Source organism: Lolium rigidum, chromosome 1, assembly GCF_022539505.1.
Source record: "Lolium rigidum isolate FL_2022 chromosome 1, APGP_CSIRO_Lrig_0.1, whole genome shotgun sequence".
Taxonomy (NCBI): Eukaryota; Viridiplantae; Streptophyta; class Magnoliopsida; order Poales; family Poaceae; genus Lolium; species Lolium rigidum.
In genome coordinates this window covers 354,829,892-354,856,464 of record NC_061508.1, presented here as the reverse complement: position 1 = coordinate 354,856,464, position 26,573 = coordinate 354,829,892, and the positions used below count along the sequence as shown (strand labels likewise).

General features: G+C 41.9%; 2 protein-coding genes across 4 annotated transcripts; both read right to left on the bottom strand.

Moving 5' to 3' along the window:
• Window positions 1-2,125: 2,125 nt before the first annotated feature.
• LOC124684655 lies at window positions 2,126-8,091 on the bottom strand. Its single transcript, XM_047218926.1, has 8 exons — window positions 7,976-8,091; window positions 5,675-5,748; window positions 5,461-5,566; window positions 5,268-5,357; window positions 4,964-5,159; window positions 2,917-2,986; window positions 2,472-2,536; window positions 2,126-2,366 (listed from the first exon to the last, which is right to left on the bottom strand). The coding sequence occupies exons 1-7, from the start codon at window positions 7,986-7,988 to the stop codon at window positions 2,516-2,518; spliced, it is 570 nt and encodes a 189-aa protein (XP_047074882.1). The 5' UTR covers window positions 7,989-8,091; the 3' UTR covers window positions 2,126-2,366; window positions 2,472-2,515.
• Window positions 8,092-9,668: 1,577 nt separating this feature from the next.
• LOC124702305 (guanine nucleotide exchange factor SPIKE 1-like) lies at window positions 9,669-23,096 on the bottom strand. 3 transcript variants are annotated; one of them, XM_047234430.1, is made up of 30 exons: window positions 22,963-23,096; window positions 22,608-22,770; window positions 22,402-22,523; window positions 21,984-22,096; window positions 21,824-21,879; window positions 21,619-21,728; window positions 21,329-21,466; window positions 20,949-21,263; window positions 20,594-20,857; window positions 20,312-20,479; window positions 20,034-20,225; window positions 19,891-19,934; window positions 19,305-19,352; window positions 19,077-19,146; window positions 18,814-18,969; window positions 18,135-18,242; window positions 17,943-17,980; window positions 17,228-17,372; window positions 16,049-16,175; window positions 15,734-15,927; window positions 15,327-15,457; window positions 14,819-14,894; window positions 14,583-14,693; window positions 14,273-14,455; window positions 13,942-14,085; window positions 12,465-12,638; window positions 12,044-12,391; window positions 11,625-11,954; window positions 10,343-11,503; window positions 9,669-10,236 (listed from the first exon to the last, which is right to left on the bottom strand). In XM_047234430.1, exons 1-30 carry the CDS (start codon window positions 23,056-23,058, stop codon window positions 9,982-9,984), a joined length of 5,580 nt encoding a protein of 1,859 aa, XP_047090386.1. In that variant the 5' UTR covers window positions 23,059-23,096; the 3' UTR covers window positions 9,669-9,981. The 3 variants fall into 3 exon arrangements, with proteins under 3 accessions (XP_047090386.1, XP_047090393.1, XP_047090400.1); XM_047234437.1 differs by lacking the exon at window positions 19,305-19,352; XM_047234444.1 differs by lacking the exon at window positions 19,305-19,352 and having other exon boundaries at window positions 21,631-21,728; window positions 22,963-23,095.
• Between the last annotated feature and the right edge of the window lie 3,477 nt (window positions 23,097-26,573).

Below are 26,573 nucleotides of genomic sequence, written 5' to 3'. Positions count from 1 at the left end.
GCGTCACGAGAGTATGCGAAATAAGTTATAACTTGACTCAATGATAGAATTTAGGCGCCTTTGAACTTTGCTGCATATGAATCAAGCCATGATTTGCGGTGCCAGGCAGTAAATAAGGCACGTTAGATCTGAATAGAATAATCAACTAGAAAGAAAGAGAAAACGAAATTGTAAGAGAGATGGAATCGTATGGGAAAGATCCCGTCGTGGACACAAACAATGGGTGCATGTGTGCATGCACTCCCCTCGAGGAGATATTTGCTTCTCTCTGCTGGCCGCGCTTTTCTTGTATTGCCTTTTCTGGTTTTTGCGTGATGATGCGCCGGCGCACAGCAAACCAAGTCTCCATGCTATTCGCTTTCAGCGGGTGCTTTCTTTGGCTTAATCGACAAAAACGTACAGCTTATTCGCGTGCTGTTGAATTGTTGTTGCCGCCACTTGTGCCGTACTCCATCACCAATGCGTAACGGAAATACAGCTAGTCGCCATGTTTTCCAACCGAACGTACGCTCGATTGGGACGACCTGCCTGATGTGATCTGGAAGATGTTGATAATGATCCCGTCCGGATAACAAAATCTAGTCGCCGCGATTCCACAGACGGCACCAATTGACGAGGGATCACCTCGCTAATGCCTACGTATTGTAGACTTGGGTTTCGGGAGAGAGCGACGATGGAGATTCCGGGAGCGAGATTAGGCACACGACGTACCCAGCTTCGGGTCCCCTCGGTGGAGGATCCCTACGTGCTGCTAGCAATCCAGTATATGATCATAGATGTGTTTACAGGGTGCCGCCGTAGGCGGAGCTATGGTGTCTATTTGTTTTCTCTCTTCTATCGGGTGCCCTGGCTAGCTTTATATATGCAACCAGCCTAGGGTTTTACAAGAGTCCTAGTCGACTACTTCTTCGGGTTGCCTTGTTGGGCCTTCTCCATATTGGGCCGAGCCGATACAGGTATACCAATAATGGGTACCCGAAGGGTATACCCATGTCACTCGGCCAGGATGTCACAATGGGGGCTCTGTTCTCTTCTGAGAGGACGCATGGGTCCATGGGCTCACGGTGGAGGCCATTGTGACAGACATCTTAAAGCTTCTTTGGCTAGGCTTGCGCAAAAGGCGCACCATCCACGATATGCTCGCGGGCAACAGCTGGGCCGGCGACATCACAGGAGAGTTGTCGGTCGATGTAGTGGTGCAGTACCTGAGGCTGTGGGCGGTGATCCAGGACATGAATGCTTCCCGCGGCGGCGGCCAGGACTCGTTTGCATGGAAGTGGCATGAGGACGACCGGTTTTCTTCCAAATCGCCCTACCGTGCTCAGTTGCATGGCACCGTCGGTCTCCCGGGGGCACCACTCATCTGGCTTTCCTTCGCGCCGCTTAGGTTCAAGATGCATGTGTGGCTCGCACTGCGGCGTCACTGCTGGACGGCAGATCAACGGTTGCGCCGTGGGCTTCCTTCCCACACGCTATGCCCTCTCTGTGATGCCGCTGATGAGACACTCGACCACCTCGGGGGGTGCTTTACACCGACCTGGTCGGTGGCCAGCGAGGAGCCGCACACCCCCCGGCCGTTGTTGGGCCCGGCCCACGATCCCGACCTGCTATTTCAGTTCGCTGCCCTTTCTGAATATACGAAGCAGTCACGCTCGAGCTCCCGCCCTGTTTCAGTTCGCTGCCCTTTCTGAATATACGAAGCGGACACGCTCTTTCTGAATTTGGCATTCTTTCGCTACTGAAGAGTTTCTTTTTCTGAATACACGAAGCAGTTCAGCTTCCTGCTACAAGTTTCGGCTTGCTCACTGAAACACAGTCTGTTGTTTTCCTTCCGGTTAAAATTGAGCATTCTTTCACTCTATTTTGGTTGGGTATCATACATGATTTTTCTCTCAGATACTATTTCTTAAAAAGGGGTGCATGAGTTTATTCAAAAAGAGGACAGGTTGTGCACAAAGAAAAAAATCATGAAACTTTTAGTAATTTAGTATTACAAAAAAAATTAAAGACAATAAGAAGTATGAGAAAGTGATTTCATTAGTAAAAAAAAGGAAAAGACAGTAAGAAGTACAAAAGTGATTCTCTGCCAGAGAAAGTTGAAGTAACTTGTCAATCAGCTGTCATGACATCAAAGTAGAGGGAATCGAAAAATGCCCCATCAGGAAACATAAAACATAAGGTCAAAATGCCAGAGAAAGTGTTCCTTCCGGCTAAAACATGTAGTACATACTTATGTAGGTCACCCACAATTCACTAAAAATAAATAATCCCACTAGAAAGGAACTACGACAAAAGACTTTGTTCAACAAAGTATAAGATCTCATTTTTCAATTATCTGTTTCTCTTCTTTCTTGATCCTGAAATCCCTGAAAAAATGCAATAGAGGAAATACATAATTTTTTTGAAAATCATATATTTATAATGACCTTATAAAATTCAATTGGAAAAAATGGTAACTTGAAGGGACTTACATTTTTTATACATCATCTGTGTCCTTGAATAAATGGTAACTTAATCAATGGAGAAGATGCGGAGCCTGTGAAAAAATAAATACAATTTACAGAAATGTGTAAGTTAAATTTGTTTAGTGTTGTGGGTATGTTTTTTATGTCAGTGCACAGAAAAGGATAGCTAACTAAATATTAACTATACTTACATGCTTCGAAATGAATTCTCATGCTATTGGGACCTATTGCTCGTTAAATTTGTTTATCACTAGCTGGCATGAGACTTTCTCGCCGATTGCTTGCAAGTCAACCTTTATTGAAACATATATGCAGGCTAGAAATTATAAAAAAGATAGACAATTAAGAATTCCAGATTTTCTATTGTATTTTAGAAACATCAAATATGTATTTTTAAAAAATACCAAAAATGGAACAGGAAGTAGAAATTTCTAATGGAAGAATAACTTACATTTGAGAATTGTTTTACTTCAACTCCATAGTAGCATCTCATGTACTGGATAACAAAACCAGAGTCATATCTGCGCTCAAGGAAAAAATGGCAATTCCCTGATAAGCTTATGTATAAGAAAAATATAAGCAATAGTGTTTAAGATAAGATAGCAGGAATGGTAATCACCTAAAGTTTTGTTTAGGCACATGAACATATTTAACACTAAAACATTATGCTAGTTTCTCCTGAAATAACTATAATGTACTTTATATGGAATTATAGAGTTGGTTAAAACAATAGAGGATTGGTTTTTAGAAACTATACCAGTCCTGCATTCTGTAGCCTACATATTCTAGGGAGAAAATCCTAGAATATAAGTAATAGCGATCAGTCATTTCTTACATAGAAAACAGTGAGTATTTGAAAGGAAATATATCATGTTAAAGTCATATGTTACAAACCGTGATATCTTTAGAAAAGGATGAGCGGACTCTTGGCATGAACGGCTTCTTCCATGAACATTTAAAAAATCATGAACGGATTCTTGTCATGAACGGTTTCCTTCCATGAAAATTTTAAAACGAATGACCGGATTCTTGTCATTAACGGAATCCTTCCATGAACATTTAGAAAAAAAAAGAATGAATGGATTCTTAGCATGAACGGTTTCCTTCCATGAACATTTAAAAGAGCATGAACGGATTCTTGGCATGCAAGGTTTCTTTCCTTCGACATTTATAAGAAAGCATCAACGGAATCGTGTCATGAACGGCTTCCTTCCTTGGAAATTTTAAAAATCATGGACGGATTCTTGTCATGAACGATTCCCTTCGTTAAACAACTAAAAAAGCATGAACGAATTATTGGCACGAACGGAAATTCTTGACACTAACGGTTTCCTTCGATGAACATTTTTAAAAATGATGAACGGATTCCTGTCATGAATGGTTTTCTTTCATGAACTTTTAAAAAAGGATGAACGGATTCTTGGCATGAACGGTTTTCATTCCTTGAACATTTTTAAAAGCATGAACGTATTCTTGGCATGAATGGTTTCTTTCCTTGGACATTTATAAAACAACATCAACGGAATCTTGGCATGAACGACTTCCTTCCTTGGACATTTTAAAAAGCATGAACTGATTCTTGTCATGAACGGTTCCCTTACTTGGACAATTAAAAAAGCATGAACGAATTTTGGCACGAACGGTTTTCTTCCATGAACAATTAAAAAAGCATGAACGAATATGGCACGCACGGTTTCCTTCCATGAACATTTTAAGAAGGATGAGCGGATTATTGTCATGAATGATTTCATTCCATGAACATTTTAAAAAGAATGAACAGATTCTTGGCATGAATGGTTTCCTTGCATGAACATTTTAAAAAGGATGAACGGATTATTGGATGAACGGTTTCCTTGCATGAACATTTTAAAAAGGATGAACGGATTCTTGTCATGAACAGGTTCCTTCCTTGAACATTAAAAAAATCATGAACGGATTCTTGGCATGAACGGTTTCTATCCTTGGACATTTATAAACGGTTTCTATCCTTGGACATTTATAAAAGCATGAACAGATCCTTGTCATGAACGGTATCCTTCCATGCACATTTTAAAAAGCATGAACAGATTCTTGGCATGAACGGTTTACTTCCATGAACATTTAAAAAATCATGAACGGATTCTTGTCATGAATGGTTTCCTTCCATGAACATTTAAGAAACCATGAACGGATTCTTGGGATGAACGGCTTCCTTTCTTGAACATTTTAAAAAACATGAACGGATTCTTGTCATGAACGGTTTACTTCCATGATTTTTTTTTTAAAATACATGTAGTTGTGATAAAAGACCTCTCTGTATATTTATTTACAATACATCATCCAAAAAAGTTTCAATATAAAAAAATAAAATACTAACAATTTTTTTGGCATTTCAAACATGTATAAAATGCGATGGAGCAAGCATTATGGAAAAAGAAGAAAAGGAAGTAATCTTGAAATTACATGTTATTTTAAAAAACAATATTCATACTTGGCCAAATCAGGGAGATTTTACTTACTGGTTTGGTTTATTGAATCTGTTGATCTTGAGATGCTTATTGTTGAAGGCTTCAATGAAATGATCTATAACGAACTCTAGCATGTTCCTCTCATGTGTTGTTGCTTTTGCAGCGCGCTTTTTCCTGTTCCTCTTTTCAAAACTATTCTGATCAGATATAGTTCCACGCATTACAATCACATCATTGTTCACCATTCCTACGACAAAAAAAAGAACAACATACATCCAAATTAAATGTCAGAGAACCAGTGGAAAGTAACAGCTTGTAGAACATGACAATAATTTTGCAAAGTTATAAAAATTACCTGCATCTGTTCCTGCTGTATTGGTCACAGGAGACCCATCATAAGACATACCAATTGGTATTCCATCACCAATGTATTTCATGGTATTCTCTGTGTGTAATGATAATAAAATCAGGTGAATATATATCCTCCTTTATGGGGAAAAACTGGAAGCATAACTGAAAAAATACACAAAAAATTACTTGACACCAACCTCGAATGGATACTATATTACGGTTTCTTTCCTTACTGAAGTTGATATTCTTTTCTTTGTGCAGAAAAACTTTTTCTTCACCATGTGAAGTGTGGCCAACGAGCCACTGCAGGAGATTCATAGGGACCATAAGGTGATCAGGGAGCTTCAATAGATTATCCAAATCATGCTTGGATATGAAAGACCTCTAGATAGGATTAAATTTCTTTACTACTTTCATGTATCTGAGTGTCGAAAACCTAGATTGTATGCTCGGTTTGCATTGCGGAACAATGTCCATGACGTTGACTACAGAAAGAACACAAAAGGAAATACATGAGACATGTAAAAAAAAGTAAGATGAATGTACCTTCATGTGAAAAACGACAGAACCTATATTGTATACTAGGCTTACATGGTGGAACAATATCAAGAACATTGACTACCAAAAAAAAAAAGAAGCAACAAAATATTAGCTCAATATAGAAAAGCAGGTATGAACAACCAGAAAAACTGTCCTGGAATTACCAAAAAATAGTTGCATAAGATTCTACATGTATTAGAGAAATTATTAAAAAGCAAAGTGTAATTGTCTGTACTGTAGGAGTATATATATGAACCATGCATTATAGGATTAGAAAGATATCTAGCAGTATTACCCGAAAAATTCCTACTCTGAAACAATTGTTTCATGAATACCATCTTAAAAAAGGTTGCGTCTAGGTATAATCTGGGTGCTTTATCTAAACTGAATCAGTACGGCCGTATCTTCGCCATGTTTCAGATATATTTTGCAAATGTTTGATGAGAACCAGAAGACAGGTATCGAGACAGGGAAAAGCACTTCGGGGTCTTTAGTCCGGACAAGTCATCAGCGTACGCCATCCGGTTCTAACTGCATTTGCTATGTACATACATAGGTTGCAAGTGTAAAAAAAAGCGCAACTACTGTGGCAGTACTGAAGTGTAACAACCAGCTGGATATGTACATCGATCCATGGAGGAGCAAATCCATGGAGGAGGCCAGTGGTAGTACGTCACTATGAATAAAAGAGAAGGAACTGAAAACAGTTACGAAGCAGCAATCCATGCTTCTGAATGATGCAAATAATGTCGACGACGAGTCCACTATGATGAAGGTTTTTTTAAACAGTATTTTCTACCTTTAGACAGTAAAGGACATTTTATTTCCGAAAACACACAGTGAATTAACTGAATCTAATCACCGTATATTCATGAAAAAAACTCTTAGGCCCCAACTGCTTACCTAAACCATCCAAAAAAGCACAATTCTCACTCAACTCGGGGGCCATTCAGGTCAAAAAGAAAATCCGCCTTCATCTGGTAATAAAAATAAAATCAACTGTGAAAAAAGAGCGAGGTCTCCAAGTGTTCCTATTCATCAGGTTACTCCTGCTACTCCCAACTACAGTTGTCACATCACATCCTTGGTCTTTAGAACGACCTACAGCTGGTGTATATGATAGACAAAAATAAAATTTGTGCAAAATCCTAACAAAAAGTCCTATCAACCAATTCCCTGTTTGATTTTGCTAGCCTACTGCTAGCAAAACGATGGAGACAGTTGTACTAGATCAGAGGATGCATAGCTGAAGAGCTACCAGTAGCATTTCAGCGAAAAAAGAAAAAGAGAAGGCGGAGTAGATATATATGAGGGCAACAAAAATGGTAGACGCATGGAACGATGTGATTCGTTAACAGCTGCGGGACTATGGATCAAAGGAAAAATAGAGTGATGGTCCTAAACAGTGTGTGCGCGTCTTTGTTCTGCATTTGAGTATGGGGCTACTGATGACGTCGTAGAAGAAGAAACAAAGAAGGCCGAGCTAAAAGTATTGTTACACATTTCCCTGGTCCCTTTGAACATTTATGATAACAACAGTGTAATGCCAAAGCTAAAGTACAGGGAATTGAAAAAAATGCATCATCATGAAAACATAAAAACACATAAGGTCAAATGCCACAGAAAGCTAGAAGATCCTCTTAACAGTAACGGTGGTGGGTGAAACTAATGAACCATTGGAGCTCCGACCAACAGTATTCTTTAAGTGATAGTAGTACAAACAACAACCTTAATGTCTATAAAATCATAAGCAAATAACAATGACAGAAACACAAATAAGGGGTCAGATTCTGAAGAAGTTGCATAACTTTACATCACAGGCAAACGAAACTGTTGGCTTTGGATGGAACAAGTTCCTAGAGCTCTACGGCGGACTAGTTTTCTGGTGTTTAAGCAGTTGAGCAAAAGGTAAAATGCAGTGACATGAACAAAATAGCAAGCGGGCTGAACTCTCGGGCTGAATATTGCTGTGAAGCATGATAAACATTGGGGATAAGCTGCTAGCAAAAGCAGAAGAAATGAGATGTTGCGCAGGACCAACTGTACATGGAACAAAAAAGCTAGAAGATCCTCTTAACAGTACGAATCGAAGCAAAAATTAAACTGAAGAAACCCTAACTAGAGCGAATCAAAGTAGTTCCCCGACGAGCAAACGAAACAAGCGATACTGACCTTCCGCCGCCATGGATGGAGACGAAGAAACCCAGTACTCGAGCGAAGAAGTGGCGGAGGCGGAGGCGAACAGCGGAACTCGAGCGAAGCAGCGGGCGGACGCGGAGGCGCAAGACGAGGACTGGGTCGGGGCTCGGGGGGCGGCGCAGGACGGAACGAAGTCGAAGAAGAAACAGCGAGCCGAAAAGGAGAAGAAACAGTCGACCACCGAATATGGGCCGGCCCAAAAGGAACGCGGGGGTGTGCGGCGCTCCGTATACACCGACCTGGTCGGTGTATAGGCCTACACTGCAGTTTTGCCCAATGGATTTGGGGTGGGCTCGTGGTGGCTTTGGGCCTGCCAAGCATCACGCGGGCGCCTGGCCTAGGGATCAATGAGTGGTGGATCCAGGCGGACAGTTCCTTCGCGACGGTGGAGAGGAAGAAATCCAACTCCTTGATCATGCTTGCTTTGTGTTAGATATGGCTAGAACGCAGGATCTTCGAGGGAAGAAGTGCGCCAATGGTTTTGGTTTTCAACGCGATCCTTGACGAATGGCGATCTTGGCTGGCTTGTAGAGGTAGACATGGGGGAGAGATTACCTAGCTATCCCGGCCTTAGGCCGTGAGCAACACTCAAAGGGATGTTGCTGGTGGTGCACCGAGTTTGCTTCCATGGTTGTATGCTTGATGCTTTGGACATCTTGGTCGGTCTTGCAATCTTAATAGAATGATATGTGTTATCAAAAAAAAAAAGATGTGCTACCAACACACTAACTAACTAACTAACTAACTAACTAACTAATAAAACAATAGACTTGGGACCAAACAGCAAGCTTGTGCCAAGGCTTGAGGATTAATTGAAAGAAAATCATCAGCAAGCTCAAGTGCCAGGGCCCAGGAGCCATTTCGGCCACTATTTTACCTTGTCATTGTAAGATTGCAGCCCCATGACCGGCAAAAGAATACCGGCATGACCGGCCTGGTCTGATGGGCTTATTCGATGAACACTGTCTAAGCGAATGGTACGACATGAAAGCAGCCTGAAATTTCCCATCAAGTACACGATATATGGGATACCATGCAACACAGTACCTGAAATTCAAATTAAATGATTAATCCAGAAAAGCACATCCCGAAATGGTTTTACTCAGGTTTCAAAAAAGAAATGGTTTTACATGTCTAGATACAAGAATGCGTAGACAATAACGGGGCAGATACTGCTGGAGCATAATAACTGACCAAGAGGAAGGCTCAAGATCATGCAGCTGTAGCTCCGTCTCCTGATATTTGACAATTTGATTGCTTCACACCATCAATCAGCTCCTTTGTCCTAATAAAATTGCAATGGGATTTCAAAAAAGAACATTTTAGAAACAAAGTATCCTCTGAAGTCCAGCGTACAAGCATGAGATGTTAGTAATAAAAGACCAACAGGAAGGCTGAAGATCATGCAGCTTGGTTTGTTACTTGACTGAATCTTCTCAGCTGCCACCATCCAGGTTCAAACTCCTGGAACGAACAAGCTCGTACTTTAATTTGAAGAAGCACATTCTCTTTTTTTTAGGGAAAAAGAAGTACATTCTTGCCCAAACAAGACATTGATAACACAGGCTTAGCATATGGCCTCATTATCATCTTGACAAACAAATGTCGCAAACATTCATCCATCAGGTAACTGAAAGTGTGCTCCACAAAATGAACAAGCTCATCCTCCACAAAAAAAAATTAACCAGCTCATATTTTTATAGTAATTTTTTGAAGAAACACATTTTTTACAGTGGCCAATTTGCACCATCAAACCTGAATAATAACAATAAAAAAATATGCCGGCTCCAACAGTCGCTAGCTAATTTGTCAGCAAACTGCAAACAAACAACAGTGGTTACAGGCAGATACATCACACACACTTTACACCCCAAAATTGTAGAATTGCAGACTGGTTACTTTCAAACTATACAACAGAGCTACTCGAAATATTGACATTTGCTCCAACCATTCACATGCTACCTAATTAACTGCCACGGTCATAACTCCGAAAGTATGGCAGGGATGTAATGAGAGAGCTCCGCAGTGAGGGACTGGAACCCGTTGACGAGTTGAGTATGGAACTCCTGGTCTTCCTCCCCTATCAATCTAAAATGTACGCGGATCGCGCGCTTGCAGACAGCCATGAACTCCAGCAGCGCAGCTATGAGTTGCTGCAGCTCTTGCGACCGGAGCCTGGTCGCGGGCTCACCAGATAGGAACGCGGTGCACACGCTCAATACACCACTGTTTACCTGCATCACACGTTCATTTGTTTGGGGGAAATTAGCAAAAGAAAGGAGTAGCAAGCGAAGTTAAAACTGGTTGGTTCATGTTGTGCATGCAAAGTTGCAGGATTACCTGAACAGCTACACTTCCTTGGAGTATCCTCTGCAGGCTCTGAAGCCTTGGCAGTTGATCGCCTTCAGAGCTCCGTGGTTCCTCCAGCTCGTTTCTCAACGCGCCCGTCCTTGTCTCGATCATTCCGATCGCATTCTCGACAGGCGAAAACTCTAGGGACTCAGACTTTATCACTATGAGACGGTTCACCAGAGCAGGAAAGGAACCCTCCGTCTGGAGAACCGTGCGCCTCTTCCACTGATCCTCCAGGCCGCCTTGTGTCTTCCCGTTCTTCGTGAACGGCGTGTCAAAGAGGAAACGGTCAAACACACGCGCACGGACAGTACCGGTAGACAAGGAGAAGATCCTTTCCCTCCTGCTCTCCAGGTCCTCGTCCTCCATCACAGGATCGACAGCAGTTATCTGCAGATAGCATACGCCGGGTTGCAGCTCCTCAGCATTGACTTGCCTCGAGTCAGGAATGATGTGTAAGGTGTGACCGCCGTCCATCTTAACCTCGTAGGTATGGCTAAGCTTCTCCATGATGTCACCCAGACGGACATCCCGTGGCTCCCTGAACACATACTCCTTTTTGTTGAGCTTGCCAAACAGTTCCCCATAGAATCCAACTCTGTAGTACGTGGCATCGCTGAATGGGATAGGGCTCGCCTCCTGTTCAAGAATCGACTCGTAGATGCTCGTGAGCGACGTGTGGCATTTAGCCAGCTGCCCATACGACCTTCTGCTTTTGTAAACTGGAATAATGAGCTCCTGGATGCTAGCGCAAAAGTGGTATAGCTCAGCTTGTGCAAAGAGCTTGTTCGCGAGTTGAAGATACTTGACGGCTGAATCTACGGTGAGCTTGGACGCACCATATCCCTCGACTTCCGCTGCGGCTACTTCTGCGCCGATATCAGTGCCCACAATAGGGCAAATCCTACAGAGGGAAGCAACATGATCCTTGCTCCACACAGCATCATTCCTTCCAACAAGTGCCTGCATGATCACACCAGCCACAGCAACTGCACACTGCGCGGCTTCAGCCCATGATTGCATCTCCTGGTGTGCATCACATAGGTGCAGTAACCACATAATGTGGAGATCCGGAACAGGCGCATAGGCCAATGCTAGCTTATAGAAACCCTCAGCAGCTGCACACCTGTCCACAGTCATTGCGGAACCCTAGAAAGAACATTGAAATTTACAGGTTCAGTGCTCAGTACTTGCTCAAGAAATTCAGATCCATAAAAATGACACCGCTAAGAGGATATAATCAGATATTGATGCTAAAAAACTTGCTTACCAAAAGGGCATGTTCAAGGCCGGCATCAAGGGCCTGGACTAGACACTTGGATAGATGTTTAACCTCTACCCAAGACCAATTATTGTCCGTGGAACCTTCAGCAGCCACTTCTAGTGCAGTAACAGGGAGGCCACAATCGTTCAACTGATCCTTACTCCTCACGTCAGCCATTTCCTCCAACGATTTCCTAAGACGCCGAGCTTCGCCACTTTCTTCAAGAGATCCATCAGATTTCATCTGAGTTACTTGCACGTCGGACAGCAACTCCGACAAAGTAATAGTCAGCATGACCCTCAGCCTCGTGGTGCTCTTGAAATAGTTGAACGAGTTCTGAAGCACAAAGAGAACATCTGTACCATCAGGATAACTCGTTTCATGAATTTATGTAATAACTGAAATTCAGCGAGCAGCTTACTTACCCTGACAAGGATCTGCAAACCAACAACAGCCCTTTTTCTAACAGAATCGTTTCGGAATACGGCGAGCCGCAAAAGATGAAAAGCAATCTGCTTCAAGAAGCGGTCATTCTCCCTTGCCATTAGTGTTGCACCATGTAGACTGAATATATTATAGACCACAGGAAGAAAAGCTTTCCAAAAGGTTAAGGGCTGGCTCCTAGATAAAAGGCCCATCAAGATAGATGTTATGCAATCTAGCTTTGCGTAGTCAGTCGAGATGCTACGGGAAGCCGCAGCAACCGAAAACTTGTCAACTGTTCCCAAGACTTCAAGGCTCACAGCAGTGCTAAGGTTTTCTTCCCAGAGTTCCTGCAGGAATTTTCTGTCAGACTTGAAGAAAGTTTAGAACACCACAAGATTCAAATGGGGATGCAATGCTTACCAACTTTTGTCTCAGCATCGGATGTAGAGTCTCTCTCAATGCCCTGGCCGTTGATCCGATTCTTGAAGATTGTGCTTGGGCAAGTGCTTCCCTCAATGAATAGGGTTGATTTGGGGAACTTAGTTGAGGACTAATCCTGTTCCACATGTATCCATTTTCCGGTGTCCCCTGAGGCTGCATTAAATAGCAGCCACAATTAAATCATGATCACAGAGATTTTTTTTGTCACCACTCCTGCAAATTATGTGCATTTATAACAAGGAAATAAAATCACTATCTAGCATCAAATAAGCTCAACTCCACTATTGTATGCTCATTTAACATTAGTGAAAGTCAAGCCTTATTCTGAAACTTAAAGTAAACCTCTCCGTTAGGGCCAGAGACAACAAACTAACAAGGAGTCGATTTAATGCAAACTTAGGGGCATAGATATTAGTTCAAGCAAGATTCTGAGAGGCAGTGTCCTGCAAACTACCAGTGTCACTAGCTGGAATGATCCACCAAAAAATGGATTTTTAGTGATTAGGCAAGGATGGTTGGCTTCAATGGCTTGGCATTAGATGGAATACACTTGTAAAAAAAAACCAAGCCTTGAAGCAATGTCCAAGATTAAATTTGTCAGTGGGCATCTTCTGAAGTATTATGCATTTATAGTGACATTAAGAAAAGCCAAAAAAGCAATGGCCAAAGTTGAAAGTGCAGCACCAGTACTGTGAGAAAGAGCCATCTCAGCTGATTAATCAGTCTTGCCAGCCACAGCATCATGATTATTACAATCAGAGAGCTGATGACACAGTCAATAAAATAATCTTTACTCATTAATGTTTAATTTAGTTTATAATGAAGTGGATCTCATAGACTTACTCCCTCCGTTCTGATTTAGTCTACATTTTAGAAAAAATGAGACAAATTAGTAGTGCATTTATTAGTACTACTTAGATATTTGAACAACCAATCCAAACTACATTGAAAATAACAACATCCAATAAAAAGAGTAAGACCACCTCATTTTCAGTGTTGTTGTTGACTAAAAGCTAGAATGTAGAGTATTTCAGAACAAATTTTGGGGCTAGAATGTAGACTATTTCAGAATGGAGGGAGTATATAAGTGAAGTCTACTTAGTGTTCTCTTTGGAATAACACAAGCCAAGTCCAACAAGTTTCTTCTAGAGATGGCTACTACCACATTCTTTCCAATAGCATCTTAACTGTTACCAGATTAATTTCCGCAAAAAGCACAAAGTAACAATGCTGACAAGCTATTTGAATCCTCTCTAGTACATGCTATACAAACCCTACCCAAGGTGTATCCAACCTATCCTAGACCAGGACCATCCCAAGAAAGTCAACATGATTCAAATTCAGACATGTCAGCTGTGACTTGTTCATACGCAAACTATTCACCCTGTGAAAAAACAAGAGGTAAAAAATACTAGTGCTGGAAACTTAGGCTCCTATAAATAATGTGTCAACATACCCTTATTTCATGGCGTGAAGCCTCCGACAAATAGGCGTTGACTGATGGGGATAACCGATCAGAATACTTGGGGGAAGCAGGGCGCTCAGCATCAGGGCTCCGAGAACTAGAGCCTAGGAGCAAGCTGTCTCCCGTTCTGTTATGCTGCAGTGAGCATTCAAGAGATTAGTACAAAATAAACTACTCCCTCCGTCCCACAAAAGATGTCCCAACTTTGTCTAAATTTGGTCTTTTGTGGGACGGAGGGAGTATTACAAAACAACATGATTTGATGGCAACAAAGAAGATTCAGAACTCAACATTCCAAACAACCAAGGATTGTTGTACAAACCTCAAAATGGGTTATACATTCTTCAAGCAGCTTGAAGAACAATCTAGTTCTAGCAATGCTCTGCTGCCATGCTTTTATAAGAGTTGCGTCGTCTAAGTTTCTTATGATTTGCAAAATGACCACTAGCACTTCACGCTTTTCAATGGCATTTAGGTTATAGAACACAGGCATTTCATCCAGGATCTGCAATGGTGTTCTCACGAGAAAGAAATTGTAAGAACCATCTATATGGCAAACATTGCAGAGAAACAGAGTACTGATTATTCATATTCATTTCAAGGAAGTTAACTGTGAAGTGAATATCACACACCTGTCCTATAAGAGGAAAATACAGCTGAGCAATGTAAAGTCTGTCTTCATTTTTTTGATATCTTGCGTCAAATTCATGCTTGCATATTAGGACAACCAAAATGCGAGCCGCCTACAATAAACACAAACAGTAGGTTTACGCATAAACAGGCAAGAATAGGTACGATCACATGTGAGATAGCGAAGCAATAGACTGAGAGGTAGCCCAGAGTATTTTTGTTCAATTGAGATGCTTACTTTCGCTCGCTGTGACAAATCATCATGGTCAAGGGTGAGAAAGATCTCTTGAATAAGAACGGACGAGAGATAATTCCTGTAAAAAAGGAGGTATCATGGTAAAACATACACTCATCCAAAAACATAAGTCTGCAATAATTTGCAGCATGTTAGCGCAGGGGATATTCAATAATGTTTTGATTAGAATTTCAAGAGGATATTTGCACATAATCAATATCATTCTAACATCTAAGCAAAGGGTAAACCAGGACTGGTAATGGGTAAGTAACACAAGGCCCAATCATTGTAAGGATTAGAGAACACAAAAAGTATAAAATCATTATGACATAAATATTAATGGAAACCATAATAAAATGCCTTCCTATTGGCAGTAAAGAGAACTTGGGGCAAGAAGAGTAAGAGACTAAAGGCACTGAAACAATATTTCTGGCCAATTGAAACAAATTCGGCAAACTGGGATATTACACTTCCATAGCTAGGTAATCCACGAATTTAGACCGAGACCTACCTATCAGAAGGATCTCGACCAGGCATCTCAACAAAAAGATCGTGATCACATATTATTTGCAGGAATGTCAATTTGCAATCATGAAGGACTGACTGGCAAACCCCTGCGAACTTGTCCATATATAATGATACCTGAAGAACAAAGATACTTCTACTTAGTTATGCATATCCATACTTGGAATAGAGCTCCTCACTAGCTTTACTCCATCGAACCAAATCATCAGTAAAAAAAGAGCAAATAAGTTAAGACAAGCACAGATATGAGATCAAATGGCCGTACTTGAAAAGAAACAGTTCAATGTTGAGGCAAAGCAGGACTTCATTTGCAGGGAGAAGTCAAGAGTTCAAAAGCATAAATAACAAAAGAGCCCCCAGAGGGACAAACTTAAATGTGACTTCCAACATTACCAGCTCAAAAACTTGGCGTGGCTCAATGATTGATAAAAGATCGTAACAGAAGAAAGCAAGAGTGCTGTTCAAGCGCTTCGCCAAGTTTAAACCTTTTTTACAGCGTTCATGAACCTCAGTTAGAAGGCAATCAAATAGCTGCATGATACATCTGAAGACTCCTTCTTTCAACTGTAGCGGTGGGACATCTTCACCTGTTGCATGGCAGCAAGCAATTATAACCATACTTCATAGTACAATTAAATATATATATATGGACTGAAACTGATACAGTACTAGTAGGTACAGCTATAAGCACTCGATGGTTGGTGCTACCTAGTGGAAGATTGTGGTAGAAGAGACGACTTTGCTCCAATCCCATTGATTTTACAATAAGCTCCAGAAAAAACCAAGCCATTGCCAACACATCATCATAGACAGGTCCAACTCTATAACCTTTAGCCTAAAATGACAAAAGAGTATAATGGTGAAGCAGAGCAGCAGAGAGATGCATCTCTGTTAAAATAAGTTGACTGAATGAGCAGCCACCTCTGGAGTATTCAAGATAAGTAGAAAAGCGTAAGAAAAACAAACGTTAACAGTGGATATATTGGGATGCAATAACAGCAAAAGGTTAAGAACCAAATCAGCTTGTATTAACTAATCTGTGACGTAAATGCTTATTATTAGTGCAAGTGCATCATCAACAGTTCAATATTTATAGCTGTAGAATCTGGTTTGTGTTCCTTTTGCACAATAAAATTAATGCCATGTTTAAGTAGAATTACATGATATCATGTTTTGACACCTGAGAGCAGTGCTGCATTAAACAGTGCTAGCGGCAAGTGGCAACACGGGCATAATCCAGGCATTAAGATATTTCAGCAGTAGAGAGTTGGCAATGTCATCAGTGAGGCATACATGATTCTGTCATGGCCATGGTCCAGCTCATGCAGATAACCAAGACGGCAAGACCATAGGGGTGTCTGCATACAGGTAGCAGCAGACAGCCAGGCGACTCATGCATATATTATCCTATAATGCATATCGACTGCTGGATATAATGTTATCTTCAGCTATTGGTTGCCTAGATATCCTTGTAGGTGGACGGATATAAGGACATTATCATCTCTTTGCATCAAAGATGAATAACAAGGAAGTCTATCCTAGTATCTTGAGTCCCACCATGCACTCCTCTTGATATGATGTTGTCTCCAGTTTATTGGTTGCACTAAATATCTTGTTAGGCGGATGGCTATATAAGGGAATTATCATCTCTTTTACATGGAAGATGAATAACAAAGAAGGCTATCCTAGTCTCTAAGTCCTGCCATGCACTCCTCTTGGCCGACTCTTCCAGGTCTAATCCTCCCCCAATCAGAGCCCTCCCTCAGATGAATGCTTGCCCGTGTGACTATCATTTACAGGTTCATACATAAAATTTAAACACAACAAGAAATTGAGTAGAATAAATTCCATAATCATTTCAAACAGAGACAAGAAATCCATATTAACCTTACTGCGAGCTAGGCTACCCCAAACAGTAGATAAACCAGGGTATACAGGTGTCTGCCGGTCACCGAAGTCATCGAAAGCAAAATCAACATAATTAACAAGAAACCTATTTCTCTCAGCTCCATCAGAAGATTCCTGTTGCACCCTGCAATACAAATGCATCGACTATAACACATTTGAGATACATACATGATTACAGCTCCCGAATGAATATATCTACTGGGAAATCGTAAAAAAAATTAAAGAACCAAAGCCAGAGATTCTGATTTTGCTAAAGATTATATGAAAGCGCAAAGATCTTGTGTGTAGGACCGGTAAAGACAAGTATGGCAATATGGCAACATAATATTAACAGCTTTCCCACATCAGTGTTTGTTGTACTCCAACATATGCAAGTGGGACCAGCAAGCGTTTACATAAGATAAAACTTAACAATCTATACTTTACTCAAACTGTAGCACCAGCAGAAACTAAGAGAATCAGACTTTATGCTACATGTGAGGAAAATGGCAGCCAGATATTTGATTTTTTTCTCCAATAAATTATAGGTTGTCTAAATGTTCGAAATTAGGACTTGAGAAACTGGATGAACATGGAATGCTACAACTCTAGAAAAAAGCTGGATGACCATGGAATGCCAGAGCTCTAGAAAGAAACTGGAGCGTACAAATACCAGAGGCATGAACATGAACCAAACAAAAAAGCAGGGAATTACCGGGTTAGAATATTAACCATAGCTCGAAATGCAGCAACCTGCAACAAAAATAAATCTGTAGAGTCAAATCTCGTGCGCAATATCATCAAGATTAACACTTGGCAACAAATGTAGTTCAGTCAAAGATAGATGTGCTCTTTCGAGAACGAGCAAAACAATTCTGCATTATGGAAACATAAGCAAAGTAATAACCTGAAGGGTTTCACCACCATCGCCGATAAGATGCAACAGCATATTGAGTATTGGTTGAAGAAATTGTAACAATGCAGTAGATTCAACATTCTTTAGACTATTTATGGCCTGCAATCCAAAATAATAGCCAAGGTTAAAAATATATATCATCGGTATATAGTGGAAAGTACCAATACAATGTAAATTTGCACAAAATATCACAACCAAAGATTGCAGTACACAGTGCAGATAATTTTAGCTATGCTCTTTCTATATCTAAAATTACACATGTAGCACAATATTTAGTCAATGGGTACCATCAAGGCATGATAATGAACAGAACGCTCAAAGGTACGTTTATTATGAAAGACCGAAACAAAAGCAGAAAAGGCTCAGATTATTAGCACGCCAAGTCGGCAGTAAGTTTTAGCAAGCTTCTAAATAACTCGAGTAGGAAAATGGTTCAACAGCAGAACAGGATTTTTAAGCAGATAAAGACTTTGGGTCTGCACTAATTCTGCTTATTGTAAAACATCACTAATAAATAACTGGCCAAATAGACTAACATCTGTTTGGCTGCAAAAGGAGGATATCCTGCTTGTGTGTTTAGCACAAATGCAAGAACATCAGCAGGAATGAGTCATGAAGGAAACTACCAGCAGAAGCTCCAATCTAAGCAATTCAACAACAAAACAGATACCTCCAGAAGCTCAGAACCCCAAGGTGGACTTGTATGCAGTGTGTGACGGTCATACTCAACGAAAAAGTCTCGTATCCTTTCATTAACTGGAAACAGAGAAGAGCAAAGTCTTAACCGCAGCCTGAAAACGGTTTTTCCTTCCTCGTCCATTCTCTCCTGTATAAATAAAAATTGTAACTCTCAGGTAAGATTGCAGCAAATGTGTTTGAAGATAATTCTGCAATCAAGGTAAAAAGCAAAAAGAAACAGGACATGTAGCAAACCTTTCCACTTTCCTGCAGGTAATGTGGAACAAGCTCTCGTAAAATTGGCAAAGATACGTCTGAAAGTAACCTGTTGGATTCACAAAAATTGTTACATATCAAATTCAATTCAGTTTGCACTAATTATTAAGAAACTGCAAGCACTTCAGAGTTCAGAGTTCCTCGTAAATTTGTGGTGGCAACGAGACAGGATGTGATCCAATTTTCTAGATGGTCCTTGAACATTACATGGAAGAGAAGGTATTTCCCCAAAAGTAGAAGTATATGGTATGCAAACTGCAATTGCAAAAGGCAGTCAGCTCACATCTTTTCTATAATCTTTACTCCTTACATGGTTTGATCTGAAAAAGGCAGTAGACTAATCTTTTTAACATGTATAAGCTCTTTTAATCCATAGCAAGTAGCAACATACGGATGCTGTGCTAGAAAGTACAGTCAGCAGTATGCAGTTATGCACTATGCAGTCTTGCTACTGAATGAGTATCACGGTGTTTACTTCTTAATTACACAAGTGACAAGAACACTAATCAAAATTTACTACTAGGATAGTTAATTTGCTAGCCAAATATATGTAGCCATAACATTTAACGACTTAAACAACACAAAAGATCACCTCCCAAGTTTTAGCAATAAAGCATAGTTAATAAATTCACTTTTTGTCACATAAACAGAATAAGATAACATGCTAATAAAGTATGATTCGTAAAGCATTGACTTGGATGTGATCCCGCGCATGAAGCAACTGACTCAGACTCCTTCAATTAAAGCATTTCATGTACATAGAAAGTAAAAAAGGTGACAAATTAATACATACTGAATGTGTGTCGATAGTGGAAGTGCAGCGTATCCGACAACCACCTGAAGGAGCGCAAACATGTTAGACACCAGCAAAACGAAGACGATGGGATGAACCAGCCATAGTAGTGTGTCCTAATTGACAAGGAACAGAAGGCATACTGGTTTAGGGGCTTCAAGTTTCATTTGGAGATCTACATGGAAAAATGTGAACAGAAGATGGTGTTGGGGTGTCAATAGAGCAGGCAGACTGATCTTAACTTCATCATGGTAGCATGACATTCTCGTGCCTACAGAAATTTGGGTATGGGCACACTTCTGCATTGTTGTATCCTGGTCCCTTGGATGAACAGCCTGAAACCCCAGATATCTACTGGCTAAGAATATTGAAGAGAGAGCAACAACCGAACAAAGGGAGTATGATAAGTTCATAAACAAACCTCTATTGGAGGTTTACGTATGTCAGAATCATCCTTTCTCAATTCTACTCTTACAAATAGATTTCTTTTGCGGCTCAAGCTAACAGTCAATGGGTACACATAGAGGCAATGGAAAAGTTGTGAAAATGGTTCACTCCGGGCCATCACCCGGAAGTCAAAAGCTTGAAACTGTGAAAAGAAAGAATGAATCTCATATAAAAAAGGAACATTTAATCCGACGACATAAGTTCAAAATTGAAAACTCAACACAAAAGGAGGCGGATGAAGAACCCGTCTAGTTACATTGTTGCCATTCTCTGCACTGGAACTTTGACCATTCTGGTGTGTTTCTTTCTTTACAGTGCCACCAGAACAATGAGAACTGTGGATTCCATCAATGTTATTCCTGCTGTGTCTGCCATTGCTGAGCTCACCAGCATCATGTAATTCATTGGTCATGATCCCACCTTCAGACATGTTATCAACGTCATTACGATCATTATGAAGTTTTTCCACCTCTAACTTCAGCAGACCTTTCACGGGTTTGTGTACTTTCCGTTTCGGGTCCTACAAGAGACACAAGAATTGGCATAATTAATTAGTTCATAATCAGTTAAGTAGCAACATTAACTGACTTTGCTCAGTTAATAATGCTTACTTGGAGGGAGTCCTCAATGTAGCTTTCCTTCACTTTGTTTAAGTTCGATATCTCGACGATAACTGAGCTTCCACTTGAATAATGGTTAAGTTTTCCATCTAAAGTGAGCTTGGAAACAGGCTCCACAATGCTATCTTGAGAACTTGAGGCTGACATACTTGGTGCTAAAGGGCTGCTAGGAGAGGCAGCATCACCAGCACCAGCAGCATGGTTGTTTTCAAACAGAGGAATCATTGCCCACGCAAATGGCTCTCTATATGGCATGATTCGAGACCAAACTTGCAGCTTCTGCTTCTCTTTCTCACTCAAGTGTACCTGTAACAAAACTGAGCATTAGAGTAATGGAACATGCGATTAAAAGAGGGAGGTTTATTTCTTACGGGTTCTTTACGGGAATAAACAGAAGGAGTTACTCCCCCTTCTTCAGTAGCAGACTTTTCTAGCTGGATCAGGAGGCAGATAGATGGTGAAGGGGCGTCCAATGAGAAAATACCTCGACGGTCCAAAGAAATATGGCCCTGATCAAATGCGAAAGAATGAAAATGGTCAGCGATTTGAATGAGATTAATATAGAATTTCAGTATAATTGACAAGCTAGAGCTGATCCTATCTGCAGGTATCAGTAGCAAAATCTAGAGGATAGAAATAATGGCCCAGAAGAGAAGTATACATTGCTCCTTACATCTTGCATTTCTTTTGGAAGTATGTGAAAGTAGAAGTCTTCCGATAGCTTTTCTCTCCTATCTCTGTTGTACAAGCAGATTGTACCACTAAAAGGTTCTGCACATGATACATTATCAAAAGCTAGGTAAACCATCATGGAGCAGTTTAGCAGCGTTGGAACAAACAAAAGGAAAACATCTGTGTTTGCTCACCGACTAATCCAGCTTGGAATGACAAAGATAATACCTTGACAGTTATCTTCAATCCACTGCAGGCAGTAGAGATCAAGTTATAACATGTGACTAGTAAGTGATAACAAGCATTGCTCAGAGCAAGAAGTGCAAACAAGAGCAAAGAGATGTGTAAGCAAACCTGCTGTGTGTTACAGGGAGACTTTCTGGCACACGTTGGCCGAATATCAAAGATCTCTCGTTGTCCCAATCAAATGCAGGTTCATATGCTGGTAAAGGTGAGAGAGTACAATGCTGAAAAAAACAAGCAGGGCAACATGTGTTAAGATGGCAAATGGTACTCCCTCCGTCCATAAATAGATGTCTTATATTTGTTTAAATTTGGATGAATCTATACACTAAATAGTGTCTATATACATTCAAAATTTGATAAATCTAAGACATCTATTTATGGACAGAGGTAGTACTTCATATGCGAATGATAATTTTCCAAGCATATGTACATTGGTAAAGATATTCTCAGATAAGAAAGTGGGAGAAATGAGGAGAACAAGAAACTAAAGACGGGTCACTTATGAGTATTAAGCAAAGAAACTTGCTTTTTTAGAAGATGAAGCAAACGGCTCAGCCCCATATGTTTGCCTCCCTGACGAGGTGCTCGGCATATCATCTTCAATGCTTTCCTCGGTTTTGGGTTGCCTAGCGTTGCAAAGCTGTAATTCTACGCCAAAGCAAAAAAAAAATTATTAATAAGTAAACAGTGCATAAGAAGCTAATCTGATCACCAGGGGGGATGTTGGGTTACCTGTTTCCATGTCGGTGTCAGGTCCCTCGAAGATTTGATTCTGAAAGAACGGAGGCGTGACGCTCTCGTAGCGTCCATACTTGCCATCGTCTTTCACGAAATCAGCCTTATAACACTGTACCAGGTCATTTAGGTGTGGCCACTGCTCCAAATTTTCATTGAGCTGGAAGAAAAAAAAAATGAGCTTAGCTCTTTCATCCCTGATTCTCTGCCCTGAATTGTAGATTTTTCGTGATTGTGAGATCCAAAGTAGCAAACTGAATTATCAGCCACTCGGGAGATGGGCAATACCAATACCGAGGAAATAGCTGGAACGTCAAGTTCTTGGCCTCTCAGAGCAAGGAAGGGGACATACCAGTGGATCCAGCTCCAGGTTCCGCCCGCCGCGGTACTGCCTCGGAACCCGCCTGAACCGCTGCCCTTCCCCCGACGCGGTCGCGGAATCGTCCATCCTACCAGTCGCCGCCACACGCCCAGGGGCGGGCTGGATCTAGACGGCGCGCCGGGCACACCAAGACAGCAGCGGGCAGGGGGCGAGGAAGAAGGGGAGCACGGGGCGGGATCTCGGGGCGCCCGGCGGCGGTGGGCTCCGCTAAGGCTCACTGAACAAAATTGGAAGCAAAATCTTTCCTTAGCTCATTGCGCATTGCTCGCGCTCGCCATCTCCTGCTCGGGCTCGGGTTCGGTGAAGTGGAGTGGAGTGGAGAGGAAGCCAAGCGAAGCAGCAGGTGGGAGTGGAATCAGTGGAGTCGGGAGGGATGAGTACTTCCTCACTGGAAAGAGAAATCCTAGGGAAAACAGCAAAGATTTGTTTTTTTGGCTTCTACTTGCTCCTCTTTTCAAAACCTTTTGTTAGTCCAAAAAGAAAACCCATTAGAAATGGAAGGTGTTTGTGCGCCTAGCATAACTCTTTTTTTATTTTTTTTGCATTTTTATTTTAATATAGAGAAGGAACATTACACAAACTAATACGTAGGTTGGAACATGGTTAAAATATTACAAAATGAGAAAATCTAACTAGTGTTTGCCTCGCATATTTCGTGTGTTCGCTACCCAGAAAGAACACTATCGGGCACTCTAGTCACCTAAATTGGAAAATCCAGCTGGCTCCGAGAGTACCCGGTTGTTGTTCTTCGATGCGCAGAAAGAATATCCACTGGTGGCTTCTTCGTCATCTTCGTCATGTTCAATCATCGTCTTCTTCGTTATCGTTGTGGGCGGCAGGATGTGTCGTCAAACACCTGCACGCTCATCTCCTCGCCGCCTTGGTAGCAGAATGTGAGCACGTAGCCGGCTTTAGGTCGTGGGAGCGCGTGAACTTGTCCCAGCCGGTGTGGAGGTACATCTTGCCGCACCCGTCGAAGAGCGCGTCCACTGGCCACCGGCAAAAGTCGTAGCTAACCTCCCACAGCGATAGTGTGATCGGCTCATTGCCGGCGACGACCTCGACGAACTTGTCCGACAGCCTCTAGATGTTGAGTGGGTCGCCATTGAGGACGACGATGAACTCGAACTCCCACTCCCCGTCGGAATACGACGATGGCACAGGGGACAGCAACCTTGGCGATGGCGTTTGATGCTCCAGCACGTCCGCCGCAGACACGACCGTGACCTGGACCTCTACCAGCCATGGAATGGCCATCGACTCCTGAGATGGTGGCGGCTAGGGTTGGGGGTTGAGGCGCTAGTATTTGTGAGAGGGACGATGCGCGAGCACCCCTTTTTATATGCCGGAGGGAGGCGAGGGAGCGGTGGCACTAATTAACGTCGGTATGGAGAGCTACTCGCTCTATCCGGCGTGCCCGAAGCGTCCCTTGTGGAACGGAGACAGCCTCGGGGCGCCGGATAGCGTATTGGGTTGCGCCGGACGAAAAGAGCCTTTCGGGCGCGCGACTAGGACCGATTAAATGTCCGGCGCCCCAAAAAGGTTTGAGGGACGCTTTGGTGAAACCGACATGTTTTGTGCCCTGTATAAAAAGACAAAAAAAAACCTTTTACATGTTTTGTTTTTGGCTTCTGCTTGCTCCTCTTTTCAAAACCTTTTGTTAGTCCAAAAATAAAAATATTGGAAATGGAAGGTGTTTGGGGCGCCTAGCCGCGGCCACAAACACGTCCCAGCTTTGCCCCAACTTACAGTGAGGTTGTCAATCTCACCAATTTTTGCTGAAAACAAAGGATTAACATATAGTGTGGAAAGAGTTGTTTGTTTGTAGTGAAATAAAGAACATTGTGTGAATGCTAGAAAAAGAGCTATTGCTGTGGGAGTTGGCAATAAAACAGAACAAGTATTCAAAGTGTAAAAGAAAGGACCGAACTCCACAGTTCACTAGAGGTGTCTCTCCATAAAGACAAATAACATGTTGGGTGAACAAATTACATCTGGGCAATTGACATAATTGAAAGTGCTGTTGGAGATATGCCCAAGAGGCAATAATAAAGTGGTTATTATATATCTTTATGTTTATGAGTTGGGGTCTTATTCGAAGACATTGAGGCAAACTCTTGGGGGTTCCACCTATATAATGAGGGACAAGGGGAGGGGGCCGGACACACCAAAGCCTTGGCCGCATCCCATAGTGGCCAGCGCCCCCTCTTCCCAAACCCTAGCCGCCCTCCTCCACCACCTCTCCCGCATACGCTTTGGCGAAGCCCTGCCGGAGATCTCCACCACCACCGCCACCACGCCGTCGTGCTGCCGGGATTCCGAGGAGGATCTACTACTTCCGCTGCCCGCTGGAACGGGGAGAAGGACGCTTCATCAACACCGAACGTGTGACCGAGTACGGAGGTGCTGCCCGACTGTGGCACCGTCAAGATCTTCTACACGCTTTTGAAAGCGGCAAGTGATCATCTTCTGCAACAACGATATCTAATCTCGTAGGTTCTGAAAATCTTCAAGGGTTAGTCTCGTGATCTCTGATGGCGCGTGAAGCACACGTCTGTTGGGAACCCCAAGAGGAAGGTGTGATGCGTACAACAGCAAGTTTTCCCTCAGTAAGAAACCAAGGTTATCGAACCAGTAGGAGATGAAGGCCACGTGAAGGTTGTTGGTGGAGGAGTGTAGTGCGGCGCAACACCAGGGATTCCGGCGCCAACGTGGAACCTGCACAATACAATCACAATACTTTGCCCCAACTTAACAGTGAGGTTGTCAATCTCACCGGCTTGCTGAAAACAAAGGATTAAACGTATGGTGTGGAGAATGATGTTTGCTTGTAGAAAACAACAGAGAACGGAGATTGCGATAGATTGTATTTCAGATGTAAAAGAATGGACCAGGGTCCACAGTTCACTAGTGGTGTCTCTCCAATAAGATAACTAGCATGTTGGGTGAACAAATTACAGTTGGGCAATTGACAAATAGAGATGCACATACATATATCATGATGACTACTATGAGATTTAATTAGGGCATTACGACAAATAACATAGACCGCTATCCAAGCATGCATCTATGCCTAAAAAGTCCACCTTCGGGTTAGCATCCGCACCCCTTCCAGCATTAAGTTGCAAACAACAGTACAATTGCATTAAGTATGGTGCGTAATGTAATCAACACAAATATCCTAGACAAAGCATCGATGTTTTATCCCTAGTGGCAACAAGCACATCCACAACCTTAGAACTTTCCGTCACTCGTCCTGCATTCAATGGAGGCATGAACCCACTATCGAGCATAAATACTCCCTCTTGGAGTTACAAGTATCAACTTGGCCAGAGCCTCTACTAGCAACGGAGAGCATGCAAGAACATAAACAACACATATATGATAGATTGATAATCAACTTGACATAGTATTCAATATTCATCGGATCCCAACAAATGCAGCATGTAGCATTACAAATAGACGATCTTGATCATGATAGGCAGCTCACAAGATCTAAACATGATAGCACAAGAGGAGAAGACAACTGATACGTCTCCGACGTATCGATAATTTCTTATGTTCTATGCCATATTATTGAT